The sequence below is a fragment of the Hyperolius riggenbachi genome, chromosome 10 (genome assembly GCF_040937935.1).
Source record: "Hyperolius riggenbachi isolate aHypRig1 chromosome 10, aHypRig1.pri, whole genome shotgun sequence".
Classification (NCBI taxonomy): domain Eukaryota; kingdom Metazoa; phylum Chordata; class Amphibia; order Anura; family Hyperoliidae; genus Hyperolius; species Hyperolius riggenbachi.
In genome coordinates, this window is record NC_090655.1 from 248238504 (window position 1) to 248259864 (window position 21361).

The 21361-nt window shown below is 46.7% G+C and overlaps 2 protein-coding genes across 3 annotated transcripts in view; both read right to left on the reverse strand.

Moving 5' to 3' along the window:
* The window catches only part of LOC137535190 (uncharacterized), a 200991-nt gene extending 184829 nt beyond the window's left edge, over positions 1-16162 (reverse strand). Inside the window, exon 1 of one of the 2 annotated variants that reach the window (XM_068257006.1) lies at positions 13829-16162. In XM_068257006.1, coding sequence (XP_068113107.1) covers positions 13829-14003 — 175 coding nt within the window. In that variant the 5' untranslated portion in view covers positions 14004-16162. The remainder of the gene's footprint in view (positions 1-13828) is intronic. The other variant, XM_068257007.1, reaches the window with a different exon arrangement.
* LOC137535186 (gastrula zinc finger protein XlCGF57.1-like) lies at positions 1472-20304 on the reverse strand. Its single transcript, XM_068256999.1, has 4 exons — positions 20227-20304; positions 10910-11007; positions 10368-10806; positions 1472-4936 (listed from the first exon to the last, which is right to left on the reverse strand). Exons 3-4 carry the CDS (start codon positions 10753-10755, stop codon positions 3726-3728), a joined length of 1599 nt encoding a protein of 532 aa, XP_068113100.1. The 5' UTR covers positions 10756-10806; positions 10910-11007; positions 20227-20304; the 3' UTR covers positions 1472-3725.
* Positions 20305-21361: the final 1057 nt, after the last annotated feature.

Below are 21361 nucleotides of genomic sequence, written 5' to 3' on the forward strand. Positions count from 1 at the left end.
GGTATGCAGCCCCACCCTCCCAGTGATGTAAAAACCTAGGCTGATTAGTTACTCAGAATTCTCACTCCAGAGCATCCTGGGAGACCAGGTATATTTTGTACTGGCTTAGGAACACAGAGTAAACAAACATTCCGTAGAGCTGCACCTGACAGGACTAAAGATGTCACCACCTGTGATAAACTTCAGATAGTAAATCAGGGTGAGGAAAGATTTTACAGGTAAATGCTGAAGTAATGATTACTAGGACTAGGGGGAACAGACAATGCACAGAGGTAGTGTTCCAACAACGAGATGGTCTGTCTTGCGCTCTAGCAGGCTTGAGTGACATCTGATGAAGGCGTTGCACACCGAAACGCGTAATGATGCTGAGGGCACGCTAGATGCAGGATCCACCCACCTCTCTGCCGCTGATTGTCCCAGTGACCGGACACCGCGCTGACCCGCCTACATCTACCATTCAGAGGGGAGGAGATCCAGCCTTACTACTTTTATATGAGTGATACAAGTTTGTATCCTGTTAGTAGCCATTTTAGTGTGCAATAAACGTCCCCCTTGATTTCACACCATGGAGCGGTCCGTTTCCTTTTAGTCCAATACACAGGTATGTGGATTCAGCATGGCATACCTATAAAAATGGCGCCCGCTAAAAATAGCAACAGCACCTATTCAGTAAGGAGACCCTGGGCAATACTCCCTAACACTGTTACTTCTTACTGAGCGTGCCCTAGTGGCTGCAGCTCTGGCATTTCAAGTCCCCCAGGAGAAAAGTGCAATATAAATGTTCTGTGTTGTGTCTAATTCCTATAATAAAATATCGGTAAACTTTACCGATATTTTACTAGGACCTAACCTAACCCACTCTCACACAGAACCCTCCCTCTACCTATTCCTAACCCAATCCCCCCCCCCTCCGGAGCTGCTTAACCTTAACCACTGGTGCCTAACCTTAACCACTACCCACATTGCCTAATCTTAACGACCCTGCCCCCCCATACCTAACCTTCCTGTAGTGCCTAAACTAACCCATAAGAAAGCCCCCTTACGCCTAACACTAAAAACACAGAGCTGCCGACTAACTGTAATTCCGATATTTTCACCACCATAGGTGACAAAAGTAAAAACTTCAATTAAAAGGTAACAAATTATAATTATGGTGCCCAATAAATAGCAAACACTAAGCGCAAGCTATAATCACCATAACAATGATTTATTGCAGTTTTTACTATTGGCGCCTGTGGTGGAGCCATTTTTACCTGCTACGTCCACCATGAACATACCACTGTGTTTATTATAAGTAGCATCACCTGGGGTCAGCATTAAGACACCGGAAGGGGTGGGGCTTCTTATTGGGGGTGGTGCTTGTGACCGCAGGACCACTGGAGACTGTTCCTGGTGGGATTATTCCCCAGTGGACACAGCAGAGCAATTAAATAATTTCAGGCAGAAATGGAGAACATAGATCACTTATTTTATTATTTCAACTTTTTAACACACACACAAAAAAATCTACAGCAATAAAGCAAAATAATACAGAAGAAAAAAACTCGCTTTACAATAACAAAAAAGACAGGACAGTATAAAATAAACTTTACAAATAAAAATGAATATGCAGCAATAATCTCTGCAGATATTGATTACCGTTTTCAAAAATTCTCCACACAAATGTGTTTGTGACAAGGATGAGGCCTTTGTTTACTGATCACATTCTGCACTGAGGTCTGTAAGTGGAACCCCCTGTAATCCTGTGTGTGGGGGCTGGAGGGCTGTGTGTGGGTGGGACCCCCTGTAATTCTGTGTGTTTATGTGTGTCGGGGAGGTTGAAGGGCTGAGTGTGGGTGGGACCCCTGTGATCCTGTGCGTGGGGGCTGAAGTGCTGTGAGTGGACAGAACCCCTTGTGATCCTGTGTGTGTACGTGTGTGTGTGTGGGGGGGAGGGGGCTGGAGCACTGTGTGTGGGTGGGAGCCCCTGTGATCCTGTGTGTGGGGGCTGGATTGGCTGTGTGTGAGCCCCTGTGATCCTATGTGTGTGTGTGTGTGGGGGGGGGGTCGCTGGAGTACTGTGTGCATGGGACTCCCTGTGATTCTGTGTGTGGGGGCTGAAGGGTGGTGAGTGGACAGGACCCCCTGTGTGGGGGTTGGAGGGCTGTGTGTGAGTAGGACCCCTGTGTGTGTAGGTTGAAGGGCTGTAAGTATGTGGGTGGGACTCCATGTGTGCTCCTTATATGAGGCCAGGCACGTGTACGGGGAGGAAGGGGGGGGCTCTGGATGCCCCAGCTCCCCCTTTTTTTACCGGTTTCATATGAGACGCACTACCCCCGCCCTTCCTCCGTTGCTACACTAATTCACTAGCCGTCAAGGTCACCGAAAGATGCAGGGACCCAGCCGCCAATAAGATTAAGAAATATCCTGGAAACTTGGTGTCTCTATGGCAACCAGCATCATGTAACAACCTGATGTTACGCAACAGCAGAAACTCAGCTGCCGGGGAGCAACAAGCAGACCAAGAGGAGGAGAAGGGAGCGCGCGGCCTCCAGTGACAGGCGCAGCAGCCCCAGCACCTCTGTGACTCACACTGTGTATAATCTCACAAGCAACTGTTCAGTTTCTGTCAACTGAAGCAGCTACGGGGAAACAGAGGATCGGTTCGGCACGCCGCGGACCCAGGACGGCTGCAGGGGGGCTGGTGAAAGCCCCACGTAAGTGACATTCTTTTAATTATTTTCAGTTAAGGTTCACTTTAAGCTCACACCCAAATGCACGTCTTTAAACAAATTGCAGCTTGTAAAAAAAAAGGATTACTCTCTTGTAATGTACAAATATACATATTAAAATGACATATGAAGGTCAGTTTGCAAAATAGCCCTGCTGGATGTCGCTATAGTGACTTAAGAAGGTCATAAAGATGCAAATTTTGTATCCAGGAGTATGCAAATTTTGTATGACAATGTATGCAGCTTGAACAAGGATCAATCAACTCCTGCAAGCTGCACATATTTATATACAAAACTTGCAAATCTGCAAGGAGTTTGTATGTTTTCCTCGTGTCTGCGTGGGTTTGCTCCGGGCACTCCGGTTTCCTCCCACATCCCAAAAACATACAGATAAGTTAACTGGCTTCCCCTTAAATTGGCCGTAGACTACAATACATACACTACATGATAGACATGACTATGGTAGGGACTAGATTGTGAGCTCCTCCGAGAGAAAGTTAGTGACAAGACAATATACTCTGTACAGCACTGCGGTAGATGTTGGTGCTATATAAATACTAAATAATAATAATCCTACTAGTGAAACATCTACTTATTGGGCTTTTCATTCAGCCAAGATAGATATTAAATATATACTGTATAGTCACAATCAGATATGTATATCTGATTTTAAAAGTATGGTGACTGCTTTATTGCAGCAGCTCAAGAAACTGTTTTTTGATTAGTTCATTATTTCATTTCTCTGGAATAGGCACTGCTATTGCTGTATATACACAAGTTATGATGACTTATCTGAGAAATAGAACATTTTATCATAATGTTTTTCTTTTACAGTTTACATTTATCAGGCGTTAGAGTCAGAGAATTTTAGTACAAATCCAACTCCAGGTATAAAATTTTGAATCCAGGTATTTCTGGATAAAAACCAGAGGGGGCGCAGCCCGCCACCCAGAATGGTTTGCAGTAGGTCTCCTTGATTGATAATTATGTCCCATGGTGTATATGTCAGCAGTATCAGTGGGCGTAAGTCTTTTGATGTCTGCTTAGATTTGCTTTAGCCGCAAAGCTTTTCCCACACTCAGGACAAGAAAAGGGACGCTCTCCTCTATGAGTTATCTGGTGCTTAAGCAGGCTTCCTTTCTGACCGAAGCTTTTCCCACATTCTGAACACACAAACGGCCGCTCGCCAGTGTGTGTTGTCTGGTGTCTGAGTAGGTTACCTTTGCTACTGAAGCTTCTTCCGCAATCTGAACATGAAAAGGGCTGCTCTCCTGTGTGACTTCTCTGATGTTCAATTAATTTCTTTTTACAAATAAAACCTTTCCCACACTCTGAACATGAAAAAGGACGCTCACCTGTGTGAATTTTCAGATGCTCACTTAATTTCCTTTTCAGAATGAAACACTTCCCACACTCTGAACATGAAAAAGGACGCTCACCTGTGTGACTTCTTTGATGGTCAAGCAACCTTTCTTTCCGAATAAAACACTTCCCACACTCTGAACATGAAAAAGGACGCTCTCCTATATGAATTTGCTGGTGTCTAAGAAGCTTTCCTTTCCAAATAAACCCTTTCCCACACTCTGAACATGAAAAAGGAAACACGACAGTGTGAACACTTTGATGGGCAAGGAGGCTTACTTTCTGAATGAAACCTTTCCCACACTCTGAACATGAAAATGGCCGCTCATCGTTGTGCCTTCTCTGATGTCTCACAAGGGTTTGCTTCAAACTAAAGCATTTTCCACACTGTGAACATGAAAATGGCCGCTCATCTGTGTGACTTCTCTGATGTCTCTCAAGGCTGTGTTTCAAACTAAAGCATTTCCCACACTCTGAACATGGAAAAGGACGCTCACCAGTGTGACTTCTCAGGTGGACAACAAGACACGACTTCTTTGTGAAATATTTATCACATTCAGAACATGGAAATATCTTCTCACCTCCATTTCTGACACTACGAGGTTTACCAGAAGATTCCTCAGAACCAGACAGGTCATGTGACTTCTCCTCACGGTGACCTCCTGGAGGGGTATGTAGGCCCACTGGATGATCAGAAGATTCCTCAGGATTACAAGGATCTGGTGGACTATCTGCAGCGTAAAGTCTGTGATGTGTATTTGGAATAATGTGCCTTACTCCTGGAGGATGCTGGGTGATGTCATTATCTCCTGCCGATACAGCAAAACTCCTCTTAAAGTTATTTTCAACACTGTGCCCATCTGCTGGGAAAAAACAAGAACATGAAAAGAAACATCCATATTCTGTCCTCAGAAGTCATGTATGTTCATCTTGCAGAATAAATCTCATATGAAAAGCACCAATATAAGAATTAAAATACTATAAAATGTAACACACAGAGGCATAATACATGAGGTGAAAACACTCATTTGTGGGTTCTATGATGTCAAACTGAAAAATGGAGATGGGCCTTCCATATGGTGTACAGCCTAGGTTCTCAACGTGTGCCCCAGGGGGTACTTCTGATGGTTCAAGGGGGTACTCAGGCTTGATATGCTTAACCAGTAATAACAAATTTAGTTTCAGAAAATAATACAGCTTATTTAAATAACACCAAAATTACTATTTTAGGTAATTAATAGCAATAGTAAATGCTTGGAAATGGTTTAGAACCAATTATCATATACTAGGATTAAATATATATTTGTCAAGGGGTACTTGGTGAGTACAGGGTCTTAAAAGGGGTACATACCAATAAAATGTTGAGAAACACTTGTGTACAGCATCTCCTCCTCATTTGTTGGTACAATGATGTTATACTAAGGAATGGAGATGGGCCTTTCATATGGTGTACAGTATCTCCTCCTCATTTGTTGGTGCTATGATGTTATACTGAGGAATGGAGATGGGCCTTTCATATGGTGTACAGTATCTCCTCCTCATTTGTTGGTACTATGATGTTATACTGAGGAATGGAGATGGACCTTTCATATGGTGTACAGTATCTCCTCCCCATTTGTTGGTGCTATAATGTTATACTGAGGAATGGAGATGGGCCTTTCATATGGTGTACAGTATCCCCCCCCCCCCCCATGTTATACTGGGGAATGGAGATGGACCTTTCATCTGGTGTACAGTATCTCCTCCTCATTTGTAGGTACTATGATGTTATAGAAAAACCCAAGACTGCACAAACTCAACCTCGTCGTGTAGCCTGCAAACTGCAAAGCAGGAATGACGTCACAACAGTACCAAATTAATGAAAATGAAAAAAATGTTCCATCACTCAGCAGGCTGCAAAAGTATAACAAACTTTATTGTTGGAAAACACACACTGGGATAAGCCAATAAAACCAATTAAAACAACTGGAGCGCTCCGTGCCCAGACAAGCCGCAAACACACTCACTCAGTCCATCCAAACAGGGGTACCGGTACCAGAACAAGGATTCGGGGTTCTACCCTGCAGGGAAAGAAGCAAGCGGAGTGGAGATGCAGGCTGTCCGGAAAGTGTCAGACTACTAAACCGGGGTGAACAACAACAATGGCTCCTGGGATAACAGCATAGGGTAAGTGATAATCTTCACCCGCATCGCGGGACTCACCACTCTTCCTCCCTATGTCCTCCTCCAAGCGTAGCTGTGCGCACAGCAGGAATCTTCACTCCTTTGCCGGACCTCAATCCGTGAAAGAGAGGTCTCCGGTCGGCAGGACTCCGGCGGCACGCGTGCAATACCAAGGGTGTACCCGGCTGAAGACACTCCAGGCAGCTCCAGTACAGATTGCGGGTTGAGACCCCGCCCACCTACGCGTTGCGCCCGCCTTCTACGGGCTTCAACTGGGTGTCCAATTCACCCAGTTGAAGCCCGTAGAAGGCGGGCGCAACGCGTAGGTGGGCGGGGTCTCAACCCGCAATCTGTACTGGAGCTGCCTGGAGTGTCTTCAGCCGGGTACACCCTTGGTATTGCACGCGTGCCGCCGGAGTCCTGCCGACCGGAGACCTCTCTTTCACGGATTGAGGTCCGGCAAAGGAGTGAAGATTCCTGCTGTGCGCACAGCTACGCTTGGAGGAGGACATAGGGAGGAAGAGTGGTGAGTCCCGCGATGCGGGTGAAGATTATCACTTACCCTATGCTGTTATCCCAGGAGCCATTGTTGTTGTTCACCCCGGTTTAGTAGTCTGACACTTTCCGGACAGCCTGCATCTCCACTCCGCTTGCTTCTTTCCCTGCAGGGTAGAACCCCGAATCCTTGTTCTGGTACCGGTACCCCTGTTTGGATGGACTGAGTGAGTGTGTTTGCGGCTTGTCTGGGCACGGAGCGCTCCAGTTGTTTTAATTGGTTTTATTGGCTTATCCCAGTGTGTGTTTTCCAACAATAAAGTTTGTTATACTTTTGCAGCCTGCTGAGTGATGGAACATTTTTTTCATTTTCATTACTATGATGTTATACTGAGGAATGGAGATGGGCCTTTCATATGGAGTACAGTATATCCTAATCATTTGTTGGTGCTATGATGTTATACTGAGGAACGGAGATGGGCCTTTCATAAGGTGCACAGTATCTCCTCCTCATTTGTTGGTTTTATGATGTTATACTGAGGAATGGAGATGGGCCTTTCATATGGTGTACAGTATCTCCTCCTCATTTGTTGGTGCTATGATGTTATACTGAGGAATGGAGATGGGCCTTTCATATGGTGTACAGTATCTCCTCCTCATTTGTTGGCACTAGAATGTTATACTGAGGAATGGAGACGGGCCTTTCATATTGTGTACAGTATCTCCTCCTCATTTGTTGGTACTATGATGTTATACTAAGGCAGCTGTGCCCAACCTACGGCCCGCGGGCCATTTGTGGCCCGCGAAGCCAGTGTCTGTGGCCTGCGCGGTGTCTGCCTGCGGAGGGGGAGAGGATCGGGTGGTATTGCGTAGTATGGCACTCGGCGGGACGCGCATACACCAGCGTGTGCTCGTATTCAGCCCCGGGTACCGCTGGGATAGTCAGAAAGCCTCGCTCATTGGTTACTGCAGGAACCTTCCTCCAATAGGAATCAGCCTAATTCCTATTGGAGGAAGGTTCCTGCAGTAACCAATGAGCGAGGCTTTCTAACTATCCCAGCGCTACCCGGGGCTGAATACGAGCACACGCTGGTGTATGCGCGTCCCGCTGAGTGCCATACTACGCAATACCACCCGATCCTCTCCTCCTCTGCAGGGTCTTAAAAGGGGTACATACCAATAAAATGTTGAGAAACACTTGTGTACAGCATCTCCTCCTCATTTGTTGGTACAATGATGTTATACTAAGGAATGGAGATGGGCCTTTCATATGGTGTACAGTATCTCCTCCCTCATTTGTTGGTGCTATGATGTTATACTGAGGAATGGAGATGGACCTTTCATATGGTGTACAGTATCTCCTCCTCATTTGTTGGTACTATGATGTTATACTGAGGAATGGAGATGGGCCTTTCATATGGTGCACAGTATCTCCTCCTCATTTGTTGGTGCTATGATGTTATACTGAGGAATGAAGATGGGCCTTTCATATGGTGTACAGTATCTCCTCCTCATATGTTGGTACTTTGATGTTATACTGAGGAATGGAGATGGGCCTTTCATATGGTGTACAGTATCTCCTCCTCATTTGTTGGTACTTTGATGTTATACTGAGGAATGGAGACGGGCCTTTCATATGGTGTACAGTATCTCCTCCTCATGTGTTGGTACTATGATGTTATACTGAGGAATGGAGATGGGCCTTTCATATGGTGCACAGTATCTCCTCCTCATTTGTTGGTGCTATGATGTTGTACTGAGGAATGGAGAGGGGCCTTTCATATGGTGTACAGCAGGCGTGCCCACACTTTTTCGGCTCGCGAGCTACTTTAAAATTTGCCAAGTCCAGGAGATCTACCAACATTTAAAGTGTTGCAGACCCCCCCCCCCCCCCCCCCCGTCACGAATAGCCCCCAGGTACAAGTGCCTCCAGTATAGGTAGCTAAGTATAGGTTCCTTCCGCAAAGGTAGCTGGGTACAGGTGCCTTTAGCATAGGTAGGTGAGGATAGGTACCTTCAGCATAGGTAGGTGGGGATAGGTCCCTTTAGCATAGGTAGGTGGGGATAGGTGCCTTTAGCATAGGTAGGTAGGGATAGGTGCCTTTAGCATAGGTAGGTAGGGATAGGTGCCTTTAGCATAGGTAGGTAGGTAGGGATGGGTCCCTTTAGCATAGGTAGGTGGGGATGGGTCCCTTTAGCATAGGTAGGTGGGGATGGGTCCCTTTAGCATAGGTAGGTGGGGGTGGGTCCCTTTAGCATAGGTAGGTGGGGATGGGTCCCTTTAGCATAGGTAGGTGGGGATGGGTCCCTTTAGCATAGGTAGGTGGGGATGGGTCCCTTTAGTATAGGCAGGTGGGGGATGGGTCCCTTTGGCATAGGTAGGTAGGTGGGGATAGGTGCCTCTAGCATAGGTAGGTAGGGATAGGTGCCATTAGCGTAGGTAGGATGGGTGCTCAATCACTTACCTCTCTCCAGCGGCGATGTCTCCTCTCTCGGACTCGGAGCGCTCCGGTGTAGCGTCAGCTACTGCATCCCCTCACGTTGTGCAGCCCCGCATGCGCAGTAGGAGCCTGCGTCCTGTGCAGCCACCGTCCAGCGTGTGCGCGTGTGCCCGGCGCCACCGCCAGCCAGCCATGACGTCACGTCATGACCTCTTCAGCCGCGCCTCCTCTCTCTTCCCCGCTTCCTATTGGCCGGCGGCTGGCAGCACAATATGATGGGAAAGCTGCCGGCCGCAAATTGTGATGGGACGCGGCCAAGAGGCGCGATGTACCAAATAGGCGGTCGCGATCTACCGGTAGATCGCGATCGACCTATTGGGCACCCCCGGTGTACAGTATCTCCTCCTCATGTGTTGGTACTATGATATTGTACTGAGGAATGGAGATGGACCTTTCATATGGTGTATAGAATCTCCTCCTCATTTGTTGGTACTTTGATGTTATACTGAGGAATGGAGACGGGCCTTTCATATGGTGTACAGTATCTCCTCCTCATTTGTTGGTGCTATGATATTATACTGAGGAATGGAGATGGACCTTTCATATGGTGTATAGTATCTCCTCCTCATGTGTTGGTACTATGAGGTTATACTGAGGAATGGAGATGGACCTTTCATATGGTGTACAGTATCTCCTCCTCATTTGTTGGTACTATGATGTTATACTGAGGAATGGAGATGAGCCTTTCATATGGTGTACAGTATCTCCTCCTCATTTGTTGGTGCTATGATGTTATACTGAGGAATGGAGATGGGCCTTTCATATGGTGTACAGTATATCCTCCTCATTTGTTGGTGCTATGATGTTATACTGAGGAATGGAGATGGGCCTTTCATATGGTGTACAGTATCTCCTCCTCATTTGTTGGTGCTATGATGTTATACTGAGGAATGGAGATGGGCCTTTCATATGATGAACAGCATCTCTTAGAATGAATGAATAAACCTGGAACTCCCTGCTAAAAATGATTGAATTTATGAAATCCTTCCTGCAAGAGGCGTCTTTAGTTTTGTGATCTGCCTTATAAACTCCCATCTTTATCTTCTGCAATCATTGTGAGGATCATTCTGCTTATGTTACACTCCCAGACATAAAATCAGAATGTGTAACATTTGTACAGTATTTTCCTACTTACCTTCACTGATATCTGGAGAACATCCCTCCTCTTTAATTGTCCTTATGTCCCCATCCTCCATAGACTGCAGATCACTCCTCACATATATCTCTTCTTCTTCCTCTTTACTTGTCCTCATCATGTCACCCTCCTCCATAGACTGCTGATCACTCCTCACATTGATCTCTTCTTCTTCCTTTTTAATTGTCCTCATCATGTCACACTCCTCCGTAGACTGCTGATCACACCTCACATTGATCTCTTCTTCTTCCTCTTTAATTGTCCTCATCATGTCACCCTCCTCTACAGATTGCTGATCACACCTCACATTTGTCTCTTCTTCTTCCTCTTTATATGTCCTCATCATGTCCCCCTCCTCCATAGACTGCTGATCACTCCTCACATACATCTCTTTTATTTCTTCTTTACCCTCTGTTTTGAAAACAAACTACTCTTCATCCTTAAAAAAAAATAATGAATACAAAACAACATTTTAGCACTAAAGGGCTGAGACCACAAATATAAAATAGTCATAGTTACTGCTCATTCATAGTTCCATCTACCTGATAATGGTGGGGGGTAGTGAGATCTTCCTGTGGACATACCAGGGGATAAAGAGGACCTGTACATCTCTCTGGTGGGTTTGTCATACTGGATACATCTGTAGAGAACACACACACTGACTGAATATGAGGGGACAAGGCAACAAACAATTCTCAGAGTTTTCTCACAGATGTTTCCTCCGCTCATTAACATAATACTTGTTTAAACGTCCACAAAATGTATGCAGGTCCTCATGTTTCTTAGAAAGTATACAGGTCTGCACATTGGCGTAACTAAGGAGCTTGGGGCCCCAGTGTGATTTTTTTACATGGGGCCCCAAGCGCTCTGTTGCTATGAAGCCCCAAATCCTACCAAGGACAGCTGCAGTGTCCAAGAGGTGTGATCAGAGTAAGGAAACAGTTTGTTAACATAGAGGTGTTCATTACTAGCATAGCACCAATACAATATAGAAAGCTAAAAAGCTGGATGATGGAGGGCCCCTAGTGGGCCCCTTTGGTCGAGAAGCCCCCGTGCGGTTGCAACCTCTGCATACCCTGCAGTGCTATACCAGTGGGTTTGCACGTATCCTATAAAGTATACAAGTCCCTGTCCTCCCCCCTCCTCACCATGAAGTACACAGGATGTCGTGCGACCCCCGTACAGTATGACAGTGAGTCCCAAGACTGAGAGCAAATCTGAGGTGAAAATAAATGTAAAATTCATATCTCCCTGTTCCTTCCTTAGTTTATCAGGCCCCTTTTTGTGGCCTGTATCTGCTCTCCCCCCCCCCCTTTCCTGCTCCCACTGTACCCACATTCTGTCCAATCTTTGCCCCTCTTTGTGCCTTCCTGCATGGCTCTGTACTGGGTAAAAAAATGTTACCACTATTTGTGATCCGTGCATGTCTAGGACATCGTCGCCTGTGGGCACTGTGCACAGCCAATCGGGAGCGCAATCCACAAGGGCAGCAAGAGTGGACGGCGCATGGACTTGCTCCAGTTGGAACCAGTCGGGGATGGTCGAGGGGTGGGGTGGGGTGGAGAATACAGCAGCAGTATGGGGGGGGGGGGGGGCTACAGCAGTAGTATGGAGGGGAGGCCAGTCACATGAGGGGCCACTGAGTATCTGATAAAGATCTAGCTATGAACGTTACATCTACTTTTGTGTCAGGTTACACTTGCAGTAACTGCCCCAGAGTCCTCACAGGCTGCCAGAAGCTGCAGGCATTAGCAACAGCTGAAAAGCCAACTACATAAGATTTACCTCACACTATTCATTGCCGATCCCTGCCAGGATAGAATATTCCGGCCCAGCAACCTGTGCTTGGATCCCGGGCCAGTCAAATGCATTTTCGGTTTATTTGGATCAGTTCCAATCAGCATAACATTTGCATGGGAGCCAGAATCACCAGAAAGTCATTAACCCTTTCTAATCCATGGCCTTTAGATTGTAAGCTCCCAAGGACACGGCTCTCTCACCCTTTTGTGTCTTGGAATTGGTTATTCATTTCGTTGCTTGCACTCTGCTATACATGTTATTTATCATGTTACATCTGTCATTGCAACCACCAATTCTGTATTTTGTTCCAGTGTCCATATTTGATGTATATCATTGTCTGTATCATTATGTACTCAGTGTTTGTTTTTGTTTTTTCACTTTGTACAGCGCCACAGAATATGTTGGCGCTTTACAAATCAGTAATAATAACGGCTGTGCGGGGGGAACATGGGTGATCTCTGAGTGCTGCCGCAGTGGGCGGAGTCCCGTCTATCAGGAGGAGGGGGGGGGGGGGTTTGAGACCCAGCTCATGTGCCGTAGCTCTGCCTTGCATTACATGCTCACCAGTGTAATATGTAATTACACAGTGTGGTGCAGAAGGGTGACAAAGTGTCGGACTTAGTAATAGTCTGAGCAGCCTGATGCTGGGCTGGACTATATCCCACCGCAGCGCAGGCAACAGGGAGCCCAAATGCACCCACATAATATATATATATATATTACGTGATGCAGCGGCAGTCCGAAGGAGTTCAAAGTGTGGGAGCTAGCGGCAAATGCTGGGCTGGACAAGATCTGGGAAGTGCGCCTCCAGTGACAGACATATTTTTCCAGTCCGACATCAGAAGTGTGGGAACCGTCCACCTTAAGATGATTGTTAAGGGTGTTACCAGTCTCCAGTATTCAGGGAATGTTACAGCGTAATCATAAATATATACAGTTAAAATACTTGAAACAGAGAAGATTATCCATTTAAAAAAAATATATAATATGAAATAAATAGTTATCAGTGGCTCACGGGCCATGTCATAGTATATTTTAATGTATTATTATTAATATTATTAAGCATACCTTCCAAAGTTTTGAGATAAGAAAGAGGGACACTTAAGCCACACCTCTATTCACGCCTCTGACACACCCCTAATCACGCATACCATAAAGATTTCATAATAAAAATTCTGTATGTTCTATAAGTCAAACCACATCCTGGTTTATTTTCCTTCAATATAACATTTTAATATAAGAAATATATACATTTAGAGGATATGAATACAGTTTACAGTCAATTAAGCATATTTTTCAGTAGAAAAATACATATATTTACACAGATCTGTACATTAGTCCTGAAAGAGAGACAAATAGGGAAGAAAGAGGGACAGAGGGACACGGCTTTCAAAGAGGGACTAGTTGTGAGCTATGTTATTAAGCAAAGAAAAACAAAAGTTTGCTTTCTTAAAACAAAAAGACTTTGCGATACTTCAGGATGGAGTGAGCTTGAGATGTCTCCCAGTGCATCATTGCTGAGTATATGCAATTTAACCATTGTTACCCTTAGAAGCTAAACACACCTCCAGAACTGCTGGAATGCAATGATGTGTCAGCTTACTAATTTGTACAGAGCCATAATAATCCAACATGCATACAGACAAGCAAAAACATATTACCTCTTCTGCTGCCAGTTCCAGAAATGTCTGCACTTAACATCCTGTTACCTCTAACCCAGAACTTCCTGCTGGTATGCTCTGCCTTTTCCTCTTTACTGCTTCTGGCTATATGTCCCCACCTGGCGTTTAATATGAGGAACTGCAGCTTCCACAGTAGACTGTTTTGGTGGGGCATTGAAACTGCTGCCCCCAGGCCTGGATTTACATCACAAGAGCCTTTAGGCACCAATGTCCTGGTACCTTAGACTTTATCCTACATGAACCTACAAACCCCCAACCACACCGCACTGTTTTCCCTTCTCCCTTACTTCCCTTGTCCCTTATAGGTAGCTACATGTGCCCCTTAGTGAAGCCAGAAGTACCCTCAATATTAAGTAGCTAGAGGTGCCCCCAAGTATTAGGTAGCTAGAGGAACCTCAGTATTAAGTAGCTAGCTAGGCGCCCCTGACTGAAGGGAGATCTTGTCAATTAAATGCAGAGAGCCAAGAGAGTAACCTCTCATTTACACTCTCATCAGTAGAGATGAGAAGTTCGGATATTTTCAATGATTCGGATGATTCGAATCGGATCATTGAAAAGATCCGGATCTTTGATCCGAATCTCAAATCATTTTTACTAGGGAAGCATTTGGGGGTGAAATGATTAGCAGGACAGGACTTTCCCTGCAGTGGACAGAGAAGGGGAGGGGGTGGACGGACAGAGAAGGGGAGGGTGGTGGATGGACAGAGAAGGGAGGAAGTGGACGAAGATGGGAGAGCAGAGAGCAGAAATGTTTTTTGCACACATTACCCACATGTTGCAATCATATGCTCACAGTGAAAGAAAGCATTCCCCACCCCAATGTGTCCTGTTTTCACCTCCAACACGCATCATAAATGTAGGGAGAAGTGAAGTGCAAAAGTTTAGAGCAGAATGCAGGAGGATCATATTGCCCTGCAATCAGTGCCTGCCCTGTCCTAGCCCAGCACGCTGTCTGCAAAGTTACTGAGCTGTGCCTGCATCACAGGTAGCAGCAGTTTTGGACCACCAGCATCTACAAACATCTACCTGTAAGTGCCTTTCTTCCTGTAAATGACTGTTTATCTGACTATTACTCCGTGAATTGGGCCCTTTTTCACCTCTCCTGCTACTGGCCACACAACCCACCCATCATCAAGGCCTATCCAGCTCAGGGCATAGCCCCCTGCTTCCCCTGCATTCTGCTCCCACTAAGCACCCCTCCTGCTCCTCTCACACACCGCTGAGAGAGTCTTCCCGGGCCAGATGCCTAATCGCGCCCTTTCTCATCAGGGGGCCCTCATACCTCTTCCCCTGCATTGAACTTTCATCTAAAACCCAAATGCAATACCAGATGGCTACGGTTACCTGCAACCCTCAGCAGCCACTCACATGCACCACTAGCCAGGCAAAGTGGGGTCTCACGTGCCACGACCTGTGGAGGGCAAACTCCCCTCCAGGGCAGCTTACCATTACCCACTCCCGAGAGGAACTCCTGAAATGGCACGAAGACACGGAGACAGCTGCGCCCCTGTGGGACAAGGTCTGTGCCCACCTCAACCACCTCACCAGTACCACCAAGCGGGCTCCAGACAAACGCCGCTACAGAGGCTGCAGGTCAGGTACACTTGTGAGACTCAAAAGGAGAGGTCTGCGCACTCCTCTCCCTGCCATTCTACTAGCAAATGTCCGATCCCTCCCAAACAAGCTGGACGAACTGCTTATTCTGCTCGCCAGCAAACATGCGCTTGCAGGGTGCACACCTATCCTCTGCTTAACAGAGACCTGGCTGAAGGACAACATCCCGGACAACTCTGTGCTCCTACCGGGATACAACCTTATCCGAGCGGACCGCGATCTGTCCCTATCCGGAAAAAGCAAAGGGGGTGGCATCTGCCTCTACATCAACACCGCTTGGTGCTCCAACACCACCACCCTGTTCAAGTGCTGCATTCCAGACATTGAGCTCCTTATCTCAAACTGCAGGCCTGTGTACTCCCCCAGAGAGTTCTCCTCCTTTGTCCTTGTCGCGGTATACATTCCACCGAATGCTGACACCGCAGCTGCCCTCCGTAAGCTATGCGACTCCATCACACGGGGGGAGACATCCTTCCCGGACTCCCTCTTCATCATCCTGGGGGACTTCAACAAAGCCAACCTCTGCCAGAAGCTGCCCCGCTAGACAGCACATAACGTGCCCCACCAGGCAGGAGAACACCCTGGATCACTGTTACACTGTGCTTAAGGACGCATACACGGCTAGTCCTTGGGCTGCCCTCGGCAACTCTGACCACTGCCTCATCCACCTGCTTCCCACCTACAGAACGCAGCTTGCGGCCACGAAACCAACCCTGAGGGCTGTAAAGAAATGGTCAGAGGAGGCAAAGCAGCAACTTCAGGCCTGTTTTGAATGTACCGACTGGTCAGCCCTGGAGTCACCTTGTCTGGAGAAATGGGCCGGTAATGTTACATCCTACATCAGCTTCTGCGAGGAGACATGCATCCCGACGAAGACCTTCAAAGTCTTCCCCAACAGTAAGCCGTGGTTCAACGGCAAGCTACACCGGCTCCGGAAACTCAAGGCGGTAGCTCACAAATCCGGCACCCCCGAAGAGTTCAGAGAGGCCAGGAACGCCCTTAACCGTGAACTCAAGACAGCGAGGAGGAACTACTCGGACAAGCTGCGTCTGAGCCTCCAGTCTAACAATCCACGCGATGTCTGGAGAGGCTTAAGGGCAGCCACAAACCTAAAACCTCCCCCCCCAGCATGCACAACCTAGCACAGACCTTGTCGAGGAACTCAATGAGTTCTATTGCAGATTCGAGTAGGAACCCTCCGCACTCGGAACACAAGCAACCCCACCAGAGGGACCACCAGCCTCAGCTCCGGTACCAGTCCTGGAAGCTGACGTCCTGAAACACCTCCGGCGGCTCAACCCCAGGAAGGCCTCGGGCCCGGACGGCGTATCATCAATGTGCCTGAGAACCTGCGCTACCGAGCTCGCTCCTGTCCTCACCTCTCTTTTCAGCAAATCACTAACGAAGGGTAAAGTACCTGCCTGTTTTGAAAAATCCACGATCATCCCGGTCCCCAAGAAGCCGGGGATCTCTGATCTCAACAACTACAGGCCCGTAGCCCTCACTCCCACCATCATGAAGATCCTGGAAAGACTGGTCCGCTCTCACCTTAAGCGATTCACTGACCCCCTCCTGGACCCTCTTATATTTGCATACAGGGCAAACAGGTCCATCGAGGACGCCATTAACATTGTTCTGTCATACATCACAGAACACCTGGATGGTCCCGACACCTATGCCAGGATCCTCCTCCTTGATTTCAGCTCGGCCTTCAATACAATCTGCCCAAACATCCTATACGACAATCTGGTACAACTTGGCCTTGACCTCACTCTGTGCTCCTGGATCAAGGTCTTCCTCACAAACAGGACGCAACTAGTGAAGCTTGGCAGCTGTTCCTCGAAGGAAAGAACCACAAACACAGGTGCCCCGCCAGGGTGTGTACTGTCCCCAATCCTTTTTTCCCTTTACACAAACAGGTGCACATCAACTGACAACTCTGTTAAGGTTATAAAATTCGCAGATGACACCACCATCCTTGGCCTCATCGGCAGGGATGGGGAACTCGCATACCGGAACGAGATTGAACGCATCTGCAGGTGGTGCAAGGACAACCAGCTGGTACTCAACACAGCAAAGACAGTTGAACTGATAGTGGATTTCAGAAGGCATCCTCCCACACTCGACCCAGTCTCCATTGAAGGCACCAACGTCTCCAGGGAGTCGAGTGTCCGGTTTCTAGGCGGTAGTAGGCGCCACCATCACCAAGGACTTAAAGTGGGCTGAGAACACCTCCAAGGTCCAGAAGAAGGCCCAGCAGAGGCTGTTCTTCCTGAGGCAGCTGAGGAAATTTGGGATGCCGCGGGAACTGATGACAACATTCTATACTGCCACTTTTGAGTCAATTCTTTGCTCCTCCATAGTCGTCTGGTACACAGGCGCTACTGCGAGCGACAGACTCAAGCTTCAGAGAGTTATCGATACCGCGGAGAGAATCATTGGGTCACCCCTTCCACCTCTTGACCTCTTACACACCTCCAGACTGTGGGCAAGAGCAAATAAAATACGAAATGATCCCTCTCACCCCGGCAGTCGCTACTTTGTCCACCTGCCTTTGGGTCGCCGCTACAGATCCATCCCCACCAAGACCACCAGACATCTAAATACTTTCTTTCCCCAAGCCATCCGCTTGCTGAACTCGAGCCACCACCCTCGTAAAGCACAGTAGACTTGCACTGCTGCCCATATCATACCATGTTGCAACCTTGAGTAAATGCTTGTTAGGATGTAATCCCTCTGCCGCCTAAAACTAGATTGTATCATACAAGACATGTAGAGCACCATCCAAAAGAAAAACAATCAATACTACCTCAATGTAATACAGTACACTGAAATGTGCAGCATGGCCAACCAGAAGCAATAACAAGAACAAACAGCTTTGACCTCAAAAAACCGCACCAGATCAGTACACAAATATTGTTACAAAAAGTGAATCCTTTATTATAAATCCTCAAACAATTAAAACATACAATTTAAAATCAGGTGGGGATTTACATGTGAACTCAAATTGTCGGAGATCCGGGAGGACAATAAAGTGCAATAAGTGCAAATGACACACCCTATGGGTGTGAAAAAATGTAGGGGGCTAGTTAAAGTGATACTTTAGGAAGCATGTATAATGCCAGGAAGGATGGGGGAGGGGAAAATGGAAGGTGGGGGGGGGGGGGGGGGGGGGAGAAAGGGGAAACAAAGTGCAATGTGCATCAAACAAATTGCAAACAATGAGGATGACAACCACACAACCTCATGAGAGTAATCATTAAACTCACTGGTAAAAAGTCAATGTAGAAAAAAACCTCACAAAGGAGTGAGTGAAAAAGTGTGTAAAGAGGAAGAAAGGTGAAACCACACAGGGCTAGAGGTATAGCAAGTAGAGTGCAAAATACATGAGAGTGATCAAAGAGCGAAACCACCAGTATAGTGAACAGTCCTACCGGAAAGAGGTAGCTCCACAGGTCCCCCACCGCTGCTATCGCGATTCGCCACCGTCCTGTGGCTTTCTCAAAGCTGCTGTGTTAAACCCCGCAGCCGTAATTTATCCTATTCCGGGAAGTGGGGGGAGGGAAAAACAACGCCCGCACGTAGCGTGGCCACGCTACCGCCTCCATTGCTCCACGCTGCTCAGCAGCATGAAAGCTCTGTCAGCTTCCGTATCTACGGTGGCCGCATTGCGGCCAAAGCAAGGTGATGCGTCCAAATGTACGCGTCGCTATAGGGAATGTACGCATAGGCGCCATCTAGTGGGATAAGATATACTGCATATGCATAAAAACTACATGCAAACCTGCCAGGTACCATGATTGAATTGAGAACCCACCCCACCTACTGGCTGCAAGGGAAAGCTACATGTGAAGAGTATCTTAAGAAATAAAACAAAAGGAAACATGAATAAAAGATGAACAATGAAAAAATGAAGAGTAATTGGAGAGATAGAAAAATTAAATAACGCTGAGCCAGTAAGCAAAATACTATAGACATATGGATATTTCAGAAAACACATTTAACTTGTTCAAATACATAAAAAACCACTTATTACTAAGCCCAACTGTTCATACATTAGCAAAGGCGAAAACAACAACTAAATGAATGCCCAAGAGGGCAACCCATCATCGCTGAAAACATCTTCCAGGGTCCAAGATATGCAAAAAGGGGTCCTGTCCATCATCCCTTTGCAGTAGGGAAGTGCAAGTGGTATGCCTATCCCACGAAAAGGTCCACACAGGCTAAGGCCACCGATTACTTATGTCCTATCTGGATTCCTCTTGCCACGAACGACACTGATGAACGTGTGAATTTGGAAGTAAGAAATTGGTTCCATCTGAAACTAGAAATAACACATTAAGCATGATGAACCATGAATAACTGGCCACCAGTTCATAGCCAGGATACAAACACAAAGTAAATGATGGTGATATGAACCCTTGTGACAAAGCACATAAACATCACACAGAACCCCTTACCCGGGTTCAGATAATGCCAACCACCAACTCAGCCTCTTATGAGCAATGGTCCACTACTCACCAGAGCTGACCAGAGACACATACAAACATGCTGCACCAGCATACTGTGACCAAGTCCGAGCAATGAACAGTGTTGTACAGAGCCCCAGGAAACCACCAAAGTGTCCCGATATAACATATTCTGACCCAGTGTTCATAGAGCTAAACATCCATTTAATAAGCTCCACACAATGAGATCAAAAGGATCTGGGAAGTAACAAAATCATTTCAAATAGCCAATAAAAGTAAATTCCTCATTCATACCTGCCGGTTGCAGAGATCCCATCTCATAGATCCATCTGGTCTCGTTTCTCAGCAGGATTTGGATAATGTCACCTCCCCTAGGAGATAAAAAGACTTTCTGTAAACCTACTACAGTCCAACCCTTGGTGTTACCCCCATGAAATTTTAGGGCATGCTCGGCCACAGGGGTAAGATTCTTACCCTCTGACCAGTCCCTCTCGGCCAGACGGATCGTTGACCAATGTTTCTGGATACGCAACTTTAACATATTCTTTGTTTGTCCAATATAGACCTTACCACATGGACAACGCAACATGTACACAACCCCACAGGAGAGACAATTCACATGCTGTCTTAGGCGAAATTCCTTTCCTGTCTTTGGACTAACAACTGTTTTGGTGGCCACCATAAAAGGGCAAATATTGCATCTGCCGCAAGGGTAACTCCCCCCTACTCCTTGTCCTCCACAAGTGTTTCTCTTTTGAAAATGGCTCCTTGTGAGCAGATCCTTGAGGTTTGGGGCCCTTTTAGCAGTGATAGATGGTCTATCTGGTAGGTACTTGGCAATCACTGGATCAGTGGTCAATACTGACCAGTGTCTGCGAATGATCCCCTGCAAATGGTTCCAGCTGCTATTAAACGGTGTGCACAACCGTACACATTGATCTCTATTTTTTCCTTTTAGGATACAACAGTGTTTCCCTCTCAGACCTCCTGGCTCTTCCATGTGCCATGTCCACCACCTTTTGTGGATAACCTCTATCCAAAAATCGTTTTCTCAAGTCAGAGGCCTCCCTGCGAAAATCATTCTCATTGGTGCAGTTTCTCCTGACCCGTAAGAACTTACCTGTGGGTATGTTGTTGCGTAGTTGCCGGGTATGGAAGGACGAATAATGAAGTAGGCTGTTCACAGCAGTCTCTTTTCTGTACAGAGTGCTCCCAATGTTGCCATCCTCTGTGAAAAACAAATGTAAATCAAGAAAATTGACTGCAGATTTTGACATAAATGACGTAAGCACTATGTTTAAGGTATTCTTCCCAAGATCACGTAAAAAACACTGCCCCAAATCTTCCGGACCATGTAACAATATTTGTGTACTGATCTGATGCGTTTTTTTGAGGTCATAGCTGTTTGTTCTTGTTAAAACTAGATTGT

What these genes read in the sequence shown, in the direction of transcription:
- LOC137535186 (XM_068256999.1), bottom strand. Translation starts at nt 10,755, where the DNA reads ATGTATGTGAGGAGTGATCAGCAGTCTATGGAGGAGGGGGACATGATG. An exon ending in TTCTCCAGATATCAGTGAAG is followed by an intron (nt 4,937 to 10,367) that starts GTAAGTAGGAAA and finishes GTTTTTTCCCAG; the next exon opens with CAGATGGGCACAGTGTTGAA.